Source organism: Pelophylax lessonae, assembly GCF_965119305.1.
Source record: "Pelophylax lessonae genome assembly, contig: HAP1_SCAFFOLD_773, whole genome shotgun sequence".
Classification (NCBI taxonomy): Eukaryota; Metazoa; Chordata; class Amphibia; order Anura; family Ranidae; genus Pelophylax; species Pelophylax lessonae.
This window is the reverse complement of record NW_028119579.1, coordinates 25,359-40,238: the sequence shown is the minus strand read 5'-3', so window position 1 is coordinate 40,238 and position 14,880 is coordinate 25,359. Positions and strand designations below refer to the sequence as shown.

The 14,880-nt window shown below is 52.5% G+C and overlaps 1 protein-coding gene across 1 annotated transcript in view; it reads left to right on the top strand.

Moving 5' to 3' along the window:
• Positions 1 to 872: 872 nt before the first annotated feature.
• Positions 873 to 14,880, top strand: part of LOC309544067 (histone deacetylase 8-like) — a gene marked incomplete at its 3' end in the record, with an annotated part of 28,253 nt that continues 14,245 nt past the window's right edge. Inside the window, exons 1-2 of the mRNA XM_082276454.1 lie at positions 873 to 968; positions 6,057 to 6,109. Of these exons, the coding sequence (XP_082132580.1) occupies positions 882 to 968; positions 6,057 to 6,109 (140 nt within the window). The remainder of the gene's footprint in view (positions 969 to 6,056; positions 6,110 to 14,880) is intronic.

Sequence of the window (14,880 nt, the reverse complement as noted above, 5' to 3'; positions counted from 1 at the left end):
GCTGGACACCGCATGGGCGGTTTGCTTTGTTGCTAGTTCCTGCTTGATTTCCCTTACTTCAACTCATTTTAGCACCTTTTTACTAAAAAAAATTCCATGCTAATGGATAAAAGAAGAAAATGGCTGCAGCCTACCTCAAAATATAGTGTGGAATCTATATTCAGATATATAAGGGATGGTGAGGTGGATGGCGCTGCCAGATATAGTGTTTCAATCAGTAATGATGGTAAATCAGATACGGTATATCATTGAAAGTGTCAAATAAATATAAATAAGTACAATGAACCAATAGCTAAAACAGTTGATAATAATATAATATAATATAATAATATAATATAGTAAAAAAAAGGCACATTGATATATTATAGTGAGTAAGTGCAATAAAGTGACAGTGACCGTATTAAAAATATAAATATATATATAAAATTAAAAAAAAAAAGAGCCCTTCGTTTAGCAATTGAAATTGTTAAATTAAAATTCCAATAAAAATGTAAAAAAAAAAAAAACCTCACTTGGTGCCTTTTGTGTCATTCACCCACAACGCCCATTTCAGGACAATGTAAACAAAGAGCCTGACTGACCGACTTCCTGTATACGCTCCGCTTACTTCCGGTAAAAACACAGAGCGTGACGCAGCTGACGTCCCGTACGTGCTCCGCCCACCTCTCTGTTCACCCGCCCACTTTCTCTATCTATCGCGGACTTTGCGTATACTCCCCGCCCACCTTTTCTGTCCCCGCCCACTGTCTGGAAACACAGACTGATGTGTTATGCTCCACCCACTCTCTGTTCTCACGTCCCGCCCCCCCCCGCTGCAGACGTCACGTCCGGTCCCTCCGGTGGATAGGAAGTAGCGGGTACCATTGTTGTGTTATCTCCTCATGGAAGAGAGACTTCCTCCGGTCTACATCTACAGCCGGGAATATGCGACTCTGTGCGATAGTCTGCAGAGCAAAGTGCCGAGACGGGTAAATGGGGGGACAGGAGAGGGGGGTGTCAGTACAGGAAATGAGGGGACAGGGGGGGGTGTCAGTACAGGAAATGGGGGGACAGAAGGGGGGTGTCAGTACAGGAAATGGGGGGACAGGAGAGGGGGGGGTGTCAGTACAGGAAATGGGGGGACAGGAGAGGGGGGGTGTCAGTACAGGAAATGAGGGGACAGGAGAGGGGGTGTCAGTACAGGAAATGGGGGGACAGGAGAGGGGGGGGTGTCAGTACAGGAAATGAGGGGACAGGAGGGGGGGTGTCAGTACAGGAAATGAGGGGACAGGAGAGGGGGTGTCAGTACAGGAAATGGGGGGACAGGAGAGGGGGGGGTGTCAGTACAGGAAATGAGGGGACAGGAGGGGGGGTGTCAGTACAGGAAATGAGGGACAGGAGAGGGGGTGTCAGTACAGGAAATGAGGGGACAGGAGGGGGGTGTCAGTACAGGAAATGGGGGGACAGGAGAGGGTGTCAGTACAGGAAATGAGGGGACAGGAGAGGGGGTGTCAGTACAGGAAATGAGGGGACAGGAGGGGGGTGTCAGTACAGGAAATGAGGGGACAGGAGGGGGGTGTCAGTACAGGAAATGAGGGGACAGGAGAGGGGTGTCAGTACAGGAAATGGGGGGACAGGAGGGAGGGTGTCAGTACAGGAAATGAGGGGACAAGAGGGGGGGGTGTCAGTACAGGAAATGGGGGGACAGGATAGGGGGTGTCAGTAGAGGAAATGAGGGGACAGGAGGGTGGTGTCAGTACAGGAAATGAGGGGACAGGAGGGGGGGTGTCAGTACAGGAAATGAGGGGACAAGAGGGGGGGGGGTGTCAGTACAGGAAATGGGGGGACAGGATAGGGGGTGTCAGTACAGGAAATGGGGGTACAGGAGGGGGGTGTCAGTACAGGAAATGAGGGGACAGGAGGGGGTGTCAGTACAGGAAATGAGGGGACAGGAGGGGGGTGTCAGTACAGGAAATGGGGGTACAGGAGGGGGGTGTCAGTACAGGAAATGAGGGGACAGTAGGGGGCTGTCAGTACAGGAAATGAGGGGACAGTAGGGGGCGGGGGTGTCAGTACAGTAAATGAGGGGACAGGAGGGGGGGTGTCAGTACAGGAAATGGGGGGACAGGAGGGGGGTGTCAGTACAGGAAATGAGGGGACAGGAGGGGGGTGTCAGTACAGGAAATGAGGGGACAGGAGAGGGGGTGTCAGTATAGGAAATGAGGGGACAGGAGAGGGGGTGTCAGTACAGGAAATGAGGGGACAAGAGGGGGGGGGTGTCAGTACAGGAAATGGGGGGACAGGATAGGGGGTGTCAGTACAGGAAATGGGGGTACAGGAGGGGGGTGTCAGTACAGGAAATGGGGGGAAAGGAGGGGGGGGGGTCAGTACAGGAAATGAGGGGACAGGAGGGGGGGTGTCAGTACAGGAAATGAGGGGACAGGAGGGGGGGTGTCAGTACAGGAAATGAGGGGACAGGAGGGGGGTGTCAGTACAGGAAATGGGGGGACAGGAGAGGGGGGTGTCAGTACAGGAAATGGGGGGACAGGAGAGGGGGTGTCAGTACAGGAAATGAGGGGACAGGAGGGGGGTGTCAGTACAGGAAATGGGGGGACAGGAGAGGGTGTCAGTACAGGAAATGAGGGACAGGAGAGGGGGTGTCAGTACAGGAAATGAGGGGACAGGAGGGGGGGTGTCAGTACAGGAAATGAGGGGACAGGAGAGGGGGTGTCAGTACAGGAAATGGGGGGACAGGAGAGGGGGGGGTGTCAGTACAGGAAATGAGGGGACAGGAGGGGGGGTGTCAGTACAGGAAATGAGGGACAGGAGAGGGGGTGTCAGTACAGGAAATGAGGGGACAGGAGGGGGGTGTCAGTACAGGAAATGGGGGGACAGGAGAGGGTGTCAGTACAGGAAATGAGGGGACAGGAGAGGGGGTGTCAGTACAGGAAATGAGGGGACAGGAGGGGGGTGTCAGTACAGGAAATGAGGGGACAGGAGGGGGGTGTCAGTACAGGAAATGAGGGGACAGGAGAGGGGTGTCAGTACAGGAAATGGGGGGACAGGAGGGAGGGTGTCAGTACAGGAAATGAGGGGACAAGAGGGGGGGGTGTCAGTACAGGAAATGGGGGGACAGGATAGGGGGTGTCAGTAGAGGAAATGAGGGGACAGGAGGGTGGTGTCAGTACAGGAAATGAGGGGACAGGAGGGGGGGTGTCAGTACAGGAAATGAGGGGACAAGAGGGGGGGGGGTGTCAGTACAGGAAATGGGGGGACAGGATAGGGGGTGTCAGTACAGGAAATGGGGGTACAGGAGGGGGGTGTCAGTACAGGAAATGAGGGGACAGGAGGGGGTGTCAGTACAGGAAATGAGGGGACAGGAGGGGGGTGTCAGTACAGGAAATGGGGGTACAGGAGGGGGGTGTCAGTACAGGAAATGAGGGGACAGTAGGGGGCTGTCAGTACAGGAAATGAGGGGACAGTAGGGGGCGGGGGTGTCAGTACAGTAAATGAGGGGACAGGAGGGGGGGTGTCAGTACAGGAAATGGGGGGACAGGAGGGGGGTGTCAGTACAGGAAATGAGGGGACAGGAGGGGGGTGTCAGTACAGGAAATGAGGGGACAGGAGAGGGGGTGTCAGTATAGGAAATGAGGGGACAGGAGAGGGGGTGTCAGTACAGGAAATGAGGGGACAAGAGGGGGGGGGTGTCAGTACAGGAAATGGGGGGACAGGATAGGGGGTGTCAGTACAGGAAATGGGGGTACAGGAGGGGGGTGTCAGTACAGGAAATGGGGGGAAAGGAGGGGGGGGGGGTCAGTACAGGAAATGAGGGGACAGGAGGGGGGGTGTCAGTACAGGAAATGAGGGGACAGGAGGGGGGGTGTCAGTACAGGAAATGAGGGGACAGGAGGGGGGTGTCAGTACAGGAAATGGGGGGACAGGAGAGGGGGGTGTCAGTACAGGAAATGGGGGGACAGGAGAGGGGGTGTCAGTACAGGAAATGAGGGGACAGGAGGGGGGTGTCAGTACAGGAAATGGGGGGACAGGAGAGGGTGTCAGTACAGGAAATGAGGGACAGGAGAGGGGGTGTCAGTACAGGAAATGAGGGGACAGGAGGGGGGTGTCAGTACAGGAAATGAGGGGACAGGAGGGGGGTGTCAGTACAGGAAATGAGGGGACAGGAGAGGGGTGTCAGTACAGGAAATGGGGGGACAGGAGGGAGGGTGTCAGTACAGGAAATGAGGGGACAAGAGGGGGGGGTGTCAGTACAGGAAATGGGGGGACAGGATAGGGGGTGTCAGTAGAGGAAATGAGGGGACAGGAGGGTGGTGTCAGTACAGGAAATGAGGGGACAGGAGGGGGGGTGTCAGTACAGGAAATGAGGGGACAAGAGGGGGGGGGTGTCAGTACAGGAAATGGGGGGACAGGATAGGGGGTGTCAGTACAGGAAATGGGGGTACAGGAGGGGGGTGTCAGTACAGGAAATGAGGGGACAGGAGGGGGTGTCAGTACAGGAAATGAGGGGACAGGAGGGGGGTGTCAGTACAGGAAATGGGGGTACAGGAGGGGGGTGTCAGTACAGGAAATGAGGGGACAGTAGGGGGCTGTCAGTACAGGAAATGAGGGGACAGTAGGGGGCGGGGGTGTCAGTACAGTAAATGAGGGGACAGGAGGGGGGGTGTCAGTACAGGAAATGGGGGGACAGGAGGGGGGTGTCAGTACAGGAAATGAGGGGACAGGAGGGGGGTGTCAGTACAGGAAATGAGGGGACAGGAGAGGGGGTGTCAGTATAGGAAATGAGGGGACAGGAGAGGGGGTGTCAGTACAGGAAATGAGGGGACAAGAGGGGGGGGGTGTCAGTACAGGAAATGGGGGGACAGGATAGGGGGTGTCAGTACAGGAAATGGGGGTACAGGAGGGGGGTGTCAGTACAGGAAATGGGGGGAAAGGAGGGGGGGGGGGTCAGTACAGGAAATGAGGGGACAGGAGGGGGGGTGTCAGTACAGGAAATGAGGGGACAGGAGGGGGGGTGTCAGTACAGGAAATGAGGGGACAGGAGGGGGGTGTCAGTACAGGAAATGAGGGGACAGGAGGGGGGGTGTCAGTACAGGAAATGAGGGGACAGAAGAGGGGGTGTCAGTACAGGAAGGGGGGCGACAGGAGAGGGGGTGTCAGTACAGGAAATGAGGGGACAGGAGGGGGGGTGTCAGTACAGGAAATGAGGGGACAAGAGGGGGGGGGGGTGTCAGTACAGGAAATGGGGGGACAGGATAGGGGGTGTCAGTACAGGAAATGGGGGTACAGGAGGGGGGTGTCAGTACAGGAAATGAGGGGACAGGAGGGGGTGTCAGTACAGGAAATGAGGGGACAGGAGGGGGGTGTCAGTACAGGAAATGGGGGGAAGGGAGAGGGGGTGTCAGTACAGGAAATGTGGGGAAGGGAGAGGGGGTGTCAGTACAGGAAATGGGGGGGGGGCAGGAGGGGGGTGTCAGTACAGGAAATGAGGGTACAGGAGGGGGGTGTCAGTACAGGAAATGAGGGGACAGGAGGGGGGGTGTCAGTACAGGAAATGGGGGGGACAGGAGGGGGGGTGTCAGTACAGGAAATGAGGGGACAGGAGAGGGGGTGTCAGTACAGGAAATGAGGGGACAGAAGAGGGGGTGTCAGTACAGGAAGGGGGGCGACAGGAGGGGGGGTGTCAGTACAGGAAATGGGGGGACAGGAGGGGGGGTGTCAGTACAGGAAATGGGGGGACAGGAGGGGGGGGTGTCAGTACAGAAAATGGGGGGACAGGAGGGGGGGTGTCAGGACAGGAGAGGGGGTGTCAGTACAGGAAATGGGGGGACAGGAGGGGGGTGTCAGTATAGGAAATGAGGGGACAGGAGAGGGGTTGTCAGTATAGGAAATGGGGGGGGGGGGGATGGGACAGGTGGGCCAGTATAGGAAATGGAGGGGGGGGGTGGGACAGGTGGGTCAGTATAGGAAATGGGGGGGGGGGGGCAGGAAAAGGACAGAAACTTTGTTGTAGTTTGTTGTCTATAATGACTTTGTACAATGATGCCTCCTGTGTGTTCCAGGCCAGTATGGTGCACTCCCTGATAGAAGCCTATGGACTCCTCAGTCACATGAGGTGAGTTGGGGGGGGGGGGGCATTTAAAGGGGAAATAAAGTTGAAAATAAATGTGAGCAGGCAGGTCTCTTCTGCAATAAAAATACAACTACCTGCCTGCCTGTGCTCAGTCCCCTGTAGAATGTACATTGAGCTGCGCATGCAGAGCTCCGTTTCCATTCCAGCACACTGCCTGTGTGCTGGGATGACTGTACTCCTGCGCATGCACGGAAGTGATGTCATCCCATGCCGGCCAATGAAGACAGCTGAAGAAACTGGGGGGGGTCAAGAAGCTTAGGTAAGTATTTTTGCCTTTATTTCCTTTGTTTCTGATATCCTTCAGTAATATGACTCCTGAGACGATATCACTTCTCATTGGTGTGGGGATCAATAACAAATATTCAGGCCAAGAGGAAGGTTACTTGACCTCCATGGAAAATTTACCCCCCCCCCCCCCCTTCACGACAAGGCCATTTTTTGCGATACGGCACTGCATTTTAACAGACAATTGTGCGGTCGTGCGACGCTGTTTGCAAATAAAATTTATGTCCTTCCCCCCCCCCCCCCACAAATAGAGATTTCTTTTGGTGGTATTTGATCACCTCTGCGGTTTCTTTTGCGCTATAAACAGAAAAAGAGCCACAATTTTGAAGAAAAAAAAAAAAACTTTTTTTACTTTCTGCTATAAAACGTTCCCAATAAAAAAAAAAATGATTTTATTTTTTTTTAGATTTCAATATTTTTATTGAGTTTTCAACAGGGTTCGTACGGTCATGAAAATCCTGGAAAAGTCATGGGATTTTGACATGACACTTTCCAGGACTGGAATAGTTATGGAAAATGAGGAAAAGTCATGGAATTTTGTGCACCTATTTTATTTAGAAAATGTATTGTATTGTATTCTGTGGGAGCGGGGGACAGTAAGTGGACTATTTTCTCTGTTTCGGGTTTAGGCGGATTGATCCGCCGCAGCGCACTGCACAGCTGAAGCTTGATCACTGGTCTCTTCAATATGAATAGACCGTGACAGGCTAGGAACTCTGCGGCGGATTGATCCGCTGAAACTGAGAAGTGCACTTACTGTCCCACTCCCAGGGGCGTACCAGCAGGCGGGGGAGGCGCGCGCACTGGGGGATGTCAGACGGGCCACTGGGATCGCCGCACTGGGTAGGGATGTCAGCCGGGCCACTCGGATCGCTGCACTGGGGGGTGTCTGAAGGGCCGCCCGCATCGCCGCACTGGGGGGTGTCTGAAGGGCCGCCCGCATCGCCGCACTGGGGGGTGTCTGAAGGGCCGCCCGCATCGCCGCACTGGGAGGATGTCAGGCAGGTGTCCGCCGGGCTGCCCGCATCGCCGCACTGATGGGTGTCAGGCCGGTGTCCGCATCTCAGAGTGAAGAACTTCCTAGAAAGCAGCTGCAGGAAGAAGGTCAGTGCCTGAGGAGTCTCGTTTTGTGTGCTGGATGGGAGGGGGATGGGATGGGGCAGCTGCATAGAGATGAATCGAACTTTCCATATTTATTCCTCATGCCTCATGTCGCTGAATGTTGTTACTCCTCCTCTCAGAAGCTGCACTAGGAATATGGAAAGTTCAATTCATCTATATGCAGCTGCCCCATCCCCCTCCTATACAACTTCCTTTGCTAGCCCCCCTCAGTGCTCTTTAGCCCCCCCCCATGCACTTTAGCCTCCCTTCAGTGCTAATAACCCCCCTGGTGCTATTAACGCCCCCTCAGTTCCCCCCCAGACAGTGCTCTCCAGTTCCCCCCCCCTCCCCCTGTGCTCTCCATCCCCCTGGTTTTTCCTGCTTCCACCCCCCTGCGCCTTCCAACCCCCCTAAAATGCTTTCCAAACCCCCCCTTAATTCTCTCCATTTCCCCCCCCCCTCCGTGCCATTCAGCTCCTCCAGTGCTCTCTGCTTCCCCTGTGCTCTCCGGCCTCCCTAGTGCTCTTCTATCATGTCCGCAGTTCTTGACCATCTCTTGCATCATGTCCGCAGTCTCTGACCATCTCTTGTATCATGTCCGCAGTCTCTGACCATCTCTTGTATCATGTCCGCAGTCTCTGACCATCTCTTGTATCATGTCCGCACTCTCTGACCATCTCTTGTATCATGTCCGCACTCTCTGACCATCTCTTGTATCATGTCCGCACTCTCTGACCATCTCTTGTATCATGTCCGCAGTCTCTGACCATCTCTTGTATCATGTCCGCAGTCTCTGACCATCTTCTGTATCATGTCCGCAGTTTCCAGACTATCTCTTGCATCATGTCCGCAGTCTCTGACCATCTCTTGTATCATGTCCGCACTCTCTGACCATCTCTTGTATCATGTCCGCACTCTCTGACCATCTCTTGTATCATGTCCGCACTCTCTGACCATCTCTTGTATCATGTCCGCACTCTCTGACCATCTCTTGTATCATGTCCGCACTCTCTGACCATCTCTTGTATCATGTCCGCACTCTCTGACCATCTTTTGTATCATGTCCGCACTCTCTGACCATCTCTTGTATCATGTCCTCAGCCTTTGACCACCTCCTGTATCATGTCCACAGCCCCACACTTTTTTTCCCAGGACTTGACCCCTGAGTATAGACAAGAGTAAGTGCCACATTTGTGCATCTGTGCCATCCATACCAGTCCACCTGCACCTCCATCATGACTGTGGCTGGGGCCTAAAGAGTAAGCGCTGCATTTTGTGCATCTGACTGTGCCATCCATACCAGTCCGGGAGCATCTCCATCATGACTGCCTAAACTGAAGCTTTTTCCCCATGTACACTACAAAGATTGTCATTTATTTTAGTAAAAATATGCTGGGTGTGACATGGATTTTCTTCTTATTTAACATGTATACATAGAGATTTCATGAATATTTACGTGAAGTCATGGAAAAGTCATGGAATTTTATTGGTAAAAATGTGTATGAACCCTGTTTCAAGAAAAGGTGACAACAGTGCAAAAAATACAGTCAGGTTACGGCCATGAAATAAAGTACCGTATATACTCGAGTATAAGTCTAGGGTGGGAAATGCAGCAGCTACCGGACCCAACTGGACCACCACGAGACACAAAACAGGGGCTGCGGGCATGGTACAGAAGATGGCACAGGTGATGGTAAGGTCATGGCACAGGTGATGGTAAGGTCATGGCACAGGTCATGATACAGGCATTGCACAGGTCATGATACAGACATGGCACAGGAGATTGTATAGGCATAGCACAGGTCATGGTACAGGCATGGCATTGCACAGGTCATGGTACAGGCATGGCACAGGAGATTGTATAGGCATAGCACAGGTCATGGTACAGGCATGGCATAGCACAGGTCATGGTACAGGCATGGCACAGGAGATTGTATAGGTATAGCACAGGTCATGGTACAGGCATGGCACAGGAGATGGTACAGGCATGGCACAGGTGATGGTATAGGCATGGCACAGGTCATTGTATGAATGTCCTGTACCATGCCCGCAGCACTGCATGAGGAAATGCAGGGGCTGCGGAGGAGTCTCACTTACCTGTCGGTGAGGCGCCTTCGATTTAAAAATTGCGCCGCCCGGTGCCAATACGTCACCGCGAATGCGCCGCCGATGCTCGGGAAAACCCGTACACGTTCGGCTTTTCCCTGCATGCGGCGCATTGCGCGGTGACACGTCGGCGTCGGGCGGCGCCATTTTTAAAAAGACAGTGACTCGAGTATAAGCAGAGGGGGGCTTTTTCAGCATGAAAAATCATGCTGGAAAAACTCGGCTTATACTTGAGTATATACGCTAATAAAAACGGTACACACAAAACAGTAGGTATGAAAGTGTAAACAGTGGAACACTGGCTCAAACATTAACGGAAGCATAGCCCCCCATCCCCTCCCTTTCAACTTTGGCCGGTCCGTGCCCACCTCTGCCCCAACCCCCCCCCGGCGCCCCGAGGGAACTTGGCCCCCCCAACCCCATTATTGCACAATGGACCGGGGAGGCGTCTACCAGCAGCCATACCACATGATACCTACCTGAGTGTATAGCAGAGGTAGAGGCCATGGTCAATGACAACCTTGGACCAATCGTGGTCCCTTGACACTAGAATCCTTGTGACAAGACAGGAAAAAAAAGAAAGAGAGGAGAATGGAGAGGTATAGGGGCATCGAGAGAGAATGGAAAAGGGGGAAAGAGCAGTAGGAAATGAATAGTAAAAGGGAGCAGTAGCGGTGGAAAGGGGTCGGTGTTCAGGCCCATATCCCCGGAATCAGGGTTAACACACAAGTCATGTGGTCCCAGTGGACACCTGCTCCCCCTCTGTTTAAGGGGGACCAGCTAGATATCGTACCCAGGGGGTCCCAAGTTTTTTCAAAGAGGTGCATTTTGTCATTAAGCATCGCCACCATCCTCTCATTTATCATGATCCAGGTCAGCTTGGCCTTCAACAGCCCAATTGGCACCACCGGAGTCCGCCATGAGTGGGCTATTGCAATTTTGGCGGGCGTAAATATAAAGGCTATAAGACGATGACGTAGTGACGAAACGCATAGGACGGGAATACAGCGTCACTCGTCACTTCCGGGTTGAGTGGTTCCGGAATGCGGAAGCGCCGAGGCGGCCAGACACCCAGAAGCGGATTGTGAACTTCCTAACAGTGAGTCTATGCTATTGTACAGACATGCTACGCCATGGGAGTTTCTTCTTTTGTATATTGACTCTATAGCCACAGTGGGACAACTATCAGGGAACGTCCGAGTTCTCCCACCAGCCGAGTCTCACCCATCAGCCTTACACCTTCAGCAAGGGAGACAGCGTGAAACAGTGGGATATCCATCCACCAACTGAGTCTCACCCAACAGCTTTATACCTGGAACAGGGGAGATAGTGCGGTAAGTGCTTTACCTAGTGGGGTCACAGGTACTAGCACTCGCACTTCCAGCACGAGACCAGAGGGTGATACACCCACGAAAAGACTGGTACTCATCACTTTATCAGCTGACACTTCAACATTCAACTATTCTTTCACCCCCTGAAATCCGAGATATTACAATAAATAGCTTTACAGCACGGTCACTTTTTTATTTTTGCACTATTTATTTCAGCACGCAGCACTTTATGTATCTATAGCTTTCTTATATATGCACAACAGCTGTCCACTACGTAATATTATTAAGCATCTGGAATTATCATCCAGCATGCTGGCACTATAATACCTTTGCACAGTGCACTTTTTGTTTCCCACGATATATGCAACATCTTTTAAACACAGCGATTCATGAACACAGCATAAGGGGAAGACCCAATTTTCAGCACAGTGCACCTTGTAACAATCAGGTTTACGTTTAAAACATTGGTTTTTCTGGAACATTGCCATACACCAATTGTATTTAATGCACAATTAGACCTGTGCATGGTGGTAGCGCCACTCGCCAACACTTTTTTTTTTTAACCCCAATATAAGGCGTTTAGTGAGTTTTGGTATCCCCTCAACTGGTTTACCCAGTAGTGCCTGTTGGGGAGATTTCACCAGGTTAATATGTGTTAGAGAATATATAAAATTGAATTTGTGGATCCAGAACCGTCTGACTTTCGTGCAAGTCCACAAGGTGTGGAAGACAGTGCCCACTTGTCCGCATCCCCTGAAGCAGTTGGGGCAGGGGTGGGGAACCTTTTTTCTGCCAAGGGCCATTCGGGGGCCGTACAAAATTATCAACTTAAAAATTACCCTGTTATATTTGGTCAAACATTTAATTAACTCACCCCTAATGTAATGGCTGCAACTTCTTCTCTATGGTGAGGTGTGTGATGTTAGCTGGTATTGATGATGTTGCTACTCGCAACTGGTTTTCCAGGTTTGCGTTGGTCAGTCTGTAATCGCAGTCGACTTTGTGTGGTGGTAAGTTTTGAAAAGAACTGCTGGTTGGTAATGCTGGTGGGTACAGCTGGCTGGTACTGCTGGTGGGTACAGCTGGCTGGTACTGCTGTGGGTACTGCTGGCTTGTACTGTGCTGTGGGTACTGCTGGCTCTGGCTGGTACTGCTGTGGGTATTGCTGGTTCTGTTGTGGGTATTGCTGGCTCAGGCTGGTTCTGCTGTGGGTACTGCTGGCTCAGGCTGGTTCTGCTGTGGGTACTGCTGGCTCTGGCTGGTTCTGCTGTGGGTACTGCTGGCTCTGGCTGGTACTGCTGTGGGTACTGCTGGCTCTGGCTGGTACTGCTGTGGGTACTGCTGGCTCTGGCTGGTACTGCTGTGGATACTACTGGCTCTGGCTGGTACTGTTGTGTGTACTGCTGGCTCTGGCTGGTACCGCTGTGTGTACTGCTGGCTCTGGCTGGTACTGCTGGCTCTGGCTGGTACTGCTGTGGGTACTGCTGGCTCTGGCTGGTTCTGCTGTGGGTACTGCTGGCTCTGGCTGGTTCTGCTGTGGGTATTGCTGGCTCTGGCTGGTTCTGCTGTGGGTACTGCTGGCTCTGGCTGGTTCTTCTGTGGGTACTGCTGGCTCTGGCTGGTACTGCTGTGGGTACTGCTGGCTCTGGCTAGTACTGCTGTGGGTACTGCTGGCTCTGGCTGGTACTGCTGTGGGTACTGCTGGCTCTGGCTGGTACTGCTGTGGGTACTGCTGGCTCTGGCTGGTTCTGCTGTGGGTACTGCTGGCTCTGGCTGGTTCTGCTGTGGGTACTGCTGGCTCTGGCTGGTTCTGCTGTGGGTACTGCTGGCTCTGGCTGGTTCTGCTGTGGGTACTGCTGGCTCTGGCTGGTACTGCTGTGGGTACTGCTGGCTCTGGCTGGTACTGCTGTGGGTACTGCTGGCTCTGGCTGGTTCTGCTGTGGGTACTGCTGGCTTTGGCTGGTACTGCTGTGGGTACTGCTGGCTTTGGCTGGTACTGCTGTGGGTACTGCTGGCTCTGGCTGGTACTGTTGTCGGTACTGCTGGCTCTCGCTGGTACCGCTGTGTGTACTGCTGGCTCTGGCTGGTACCGCTGTGTGTACTGCTGGCTCTGGCTGGTACCGCTGTGTGTACTGCTGGCTCTGGCTGGTACCGCTGTGTGTACTGCTGGCTCTGGCTGGTACCGCTGTGTGTACTGCTGGCTCTGGCTGGTACCGCTGTGTGTACTGCTGGCTCTGGCTGGTACTGCTGGTTCTGCTGTGGGTACTGCTGGCTCTGGCTGGTACTGCTGTGGTTACTGCTGGTTCTGGCTGGTACTGCTGGTTCTGGCTGGTCCTGCTGGTTCTGGCTGGTACTGCTGGCTCTGACTGGTACTGCTGGTTCTGCTGTGATTACTGCTGGTTCTGGCTGGTACTGCTGTGAGTAGTGCTGGTACTGCTGTGAGTACTGCTAGTTCTGGCTGCTATCGCTGTGAGTACTGCTGGCTCTGGCTGGTACTGCTGGTTCTGGCTGGTACTGCTGTGTGTGCTGCTGGAGGGAAATGCTGGCTAGGAGAAGTGTAGCAGTGCCACGCTGGAGGAAGAGGTGATGTTTATTGTATTGGTCACAGGCGGAGTGCATTTGATACATACGCATACGGCCCCCGAACCATAGGTTCCCCACCCCTGAGTTGGGGGATGCATCCCGAACCGCCGCCTCCAACCTGACTGGGACCATGTACCACCGCAAAAACACTTTGTAGTTAGCTTCTATTAAAGATGCATTGAAAAAATTGGGTATGGGGATGCCAACACCCTCCATCATGCTCAAAGGCTAGAAGGGAGGTGTGCATGCATAACCCCACCAAGAAATTGGGACTTTGAAGGCAGAGACTTATGGTGGAAACATATATTGAATATGGACCAATATAGGATAAAACCTCAACTTTTATTTGACAGTCACATGACAAAGTGTTAAAAACACTGATGCAGCAAATACATCAAGAGACAAAATCAAAAAATACATAAGAACCAGAAAACCACAGAGAGGAAGGTCAACAGGGTCCTACATGTTTCGCTGATATGATTGGCTTCTTCAGGGACCAGTGGTATTTACGACCTCTTTTGAGGTTCAATTATTTAAAATTATAGATGTGTCCGTTGACAGCGACAAGGGCCCTGAAGTAAGGGACGGCCACACAAGATGAACTGGCCTAGGTCAAATAGTGACATAGAGCCATATGCCTCCAAATTGGTAGGCACTGGACCGGACTGAGGCCAGCAGCAGGTGTACAGTATCCCACAAAGTGGACAGGGAATATGTATCAGAGCCTCAGTAGTCCAGTCACAGGCCAATACAAAGAAAATCATCCAATATGCCAGGGCGTCAGGTAGTCGCGTATGTCTCTGCCTTCAAAGTCCCAATTTCTTTGTGGGGTTATGCATGCACACCTCCCTTCTAGCCTTTGAGCATGATGGAGGGTGCTGGCATCCCCATACCCAATTTTTCCATATATATATATATTTAGGGATGTGGCAGTGACAGGTGGCTCTATGTGAACCAGTGTTTGCTGTGATCTTTGTAAAGATGCATTGAGTATGGATTTAGAGTTAAGCTGGGCTAGAGAGTTCCATTCTGTGCGGTCTAGTTCCTCATCCAGATCCTCCTCCCAGCGCATCATATAAGGAAGTTTAGTGTTATCTTCATGCAGTATATTATAGATCGTGGATATAAAGCTTTTTTTTGTTTATCCAACGTGCGGCGTAAGTACTCCATTGGTGTGGAGATGGTAATATCACATTTGCGCTTGAGGGAGGTTATATAATGAGAAATGTGGCTGTAACGATAGTATTCTCTCACTGGGAGAGAATATTTCTCCCGCAACTGGGCTCTAGTGAGCAATCCCCTGTGATCACACAGATCCGCCAACCTGAGAAAACCTTTATTCCTCAA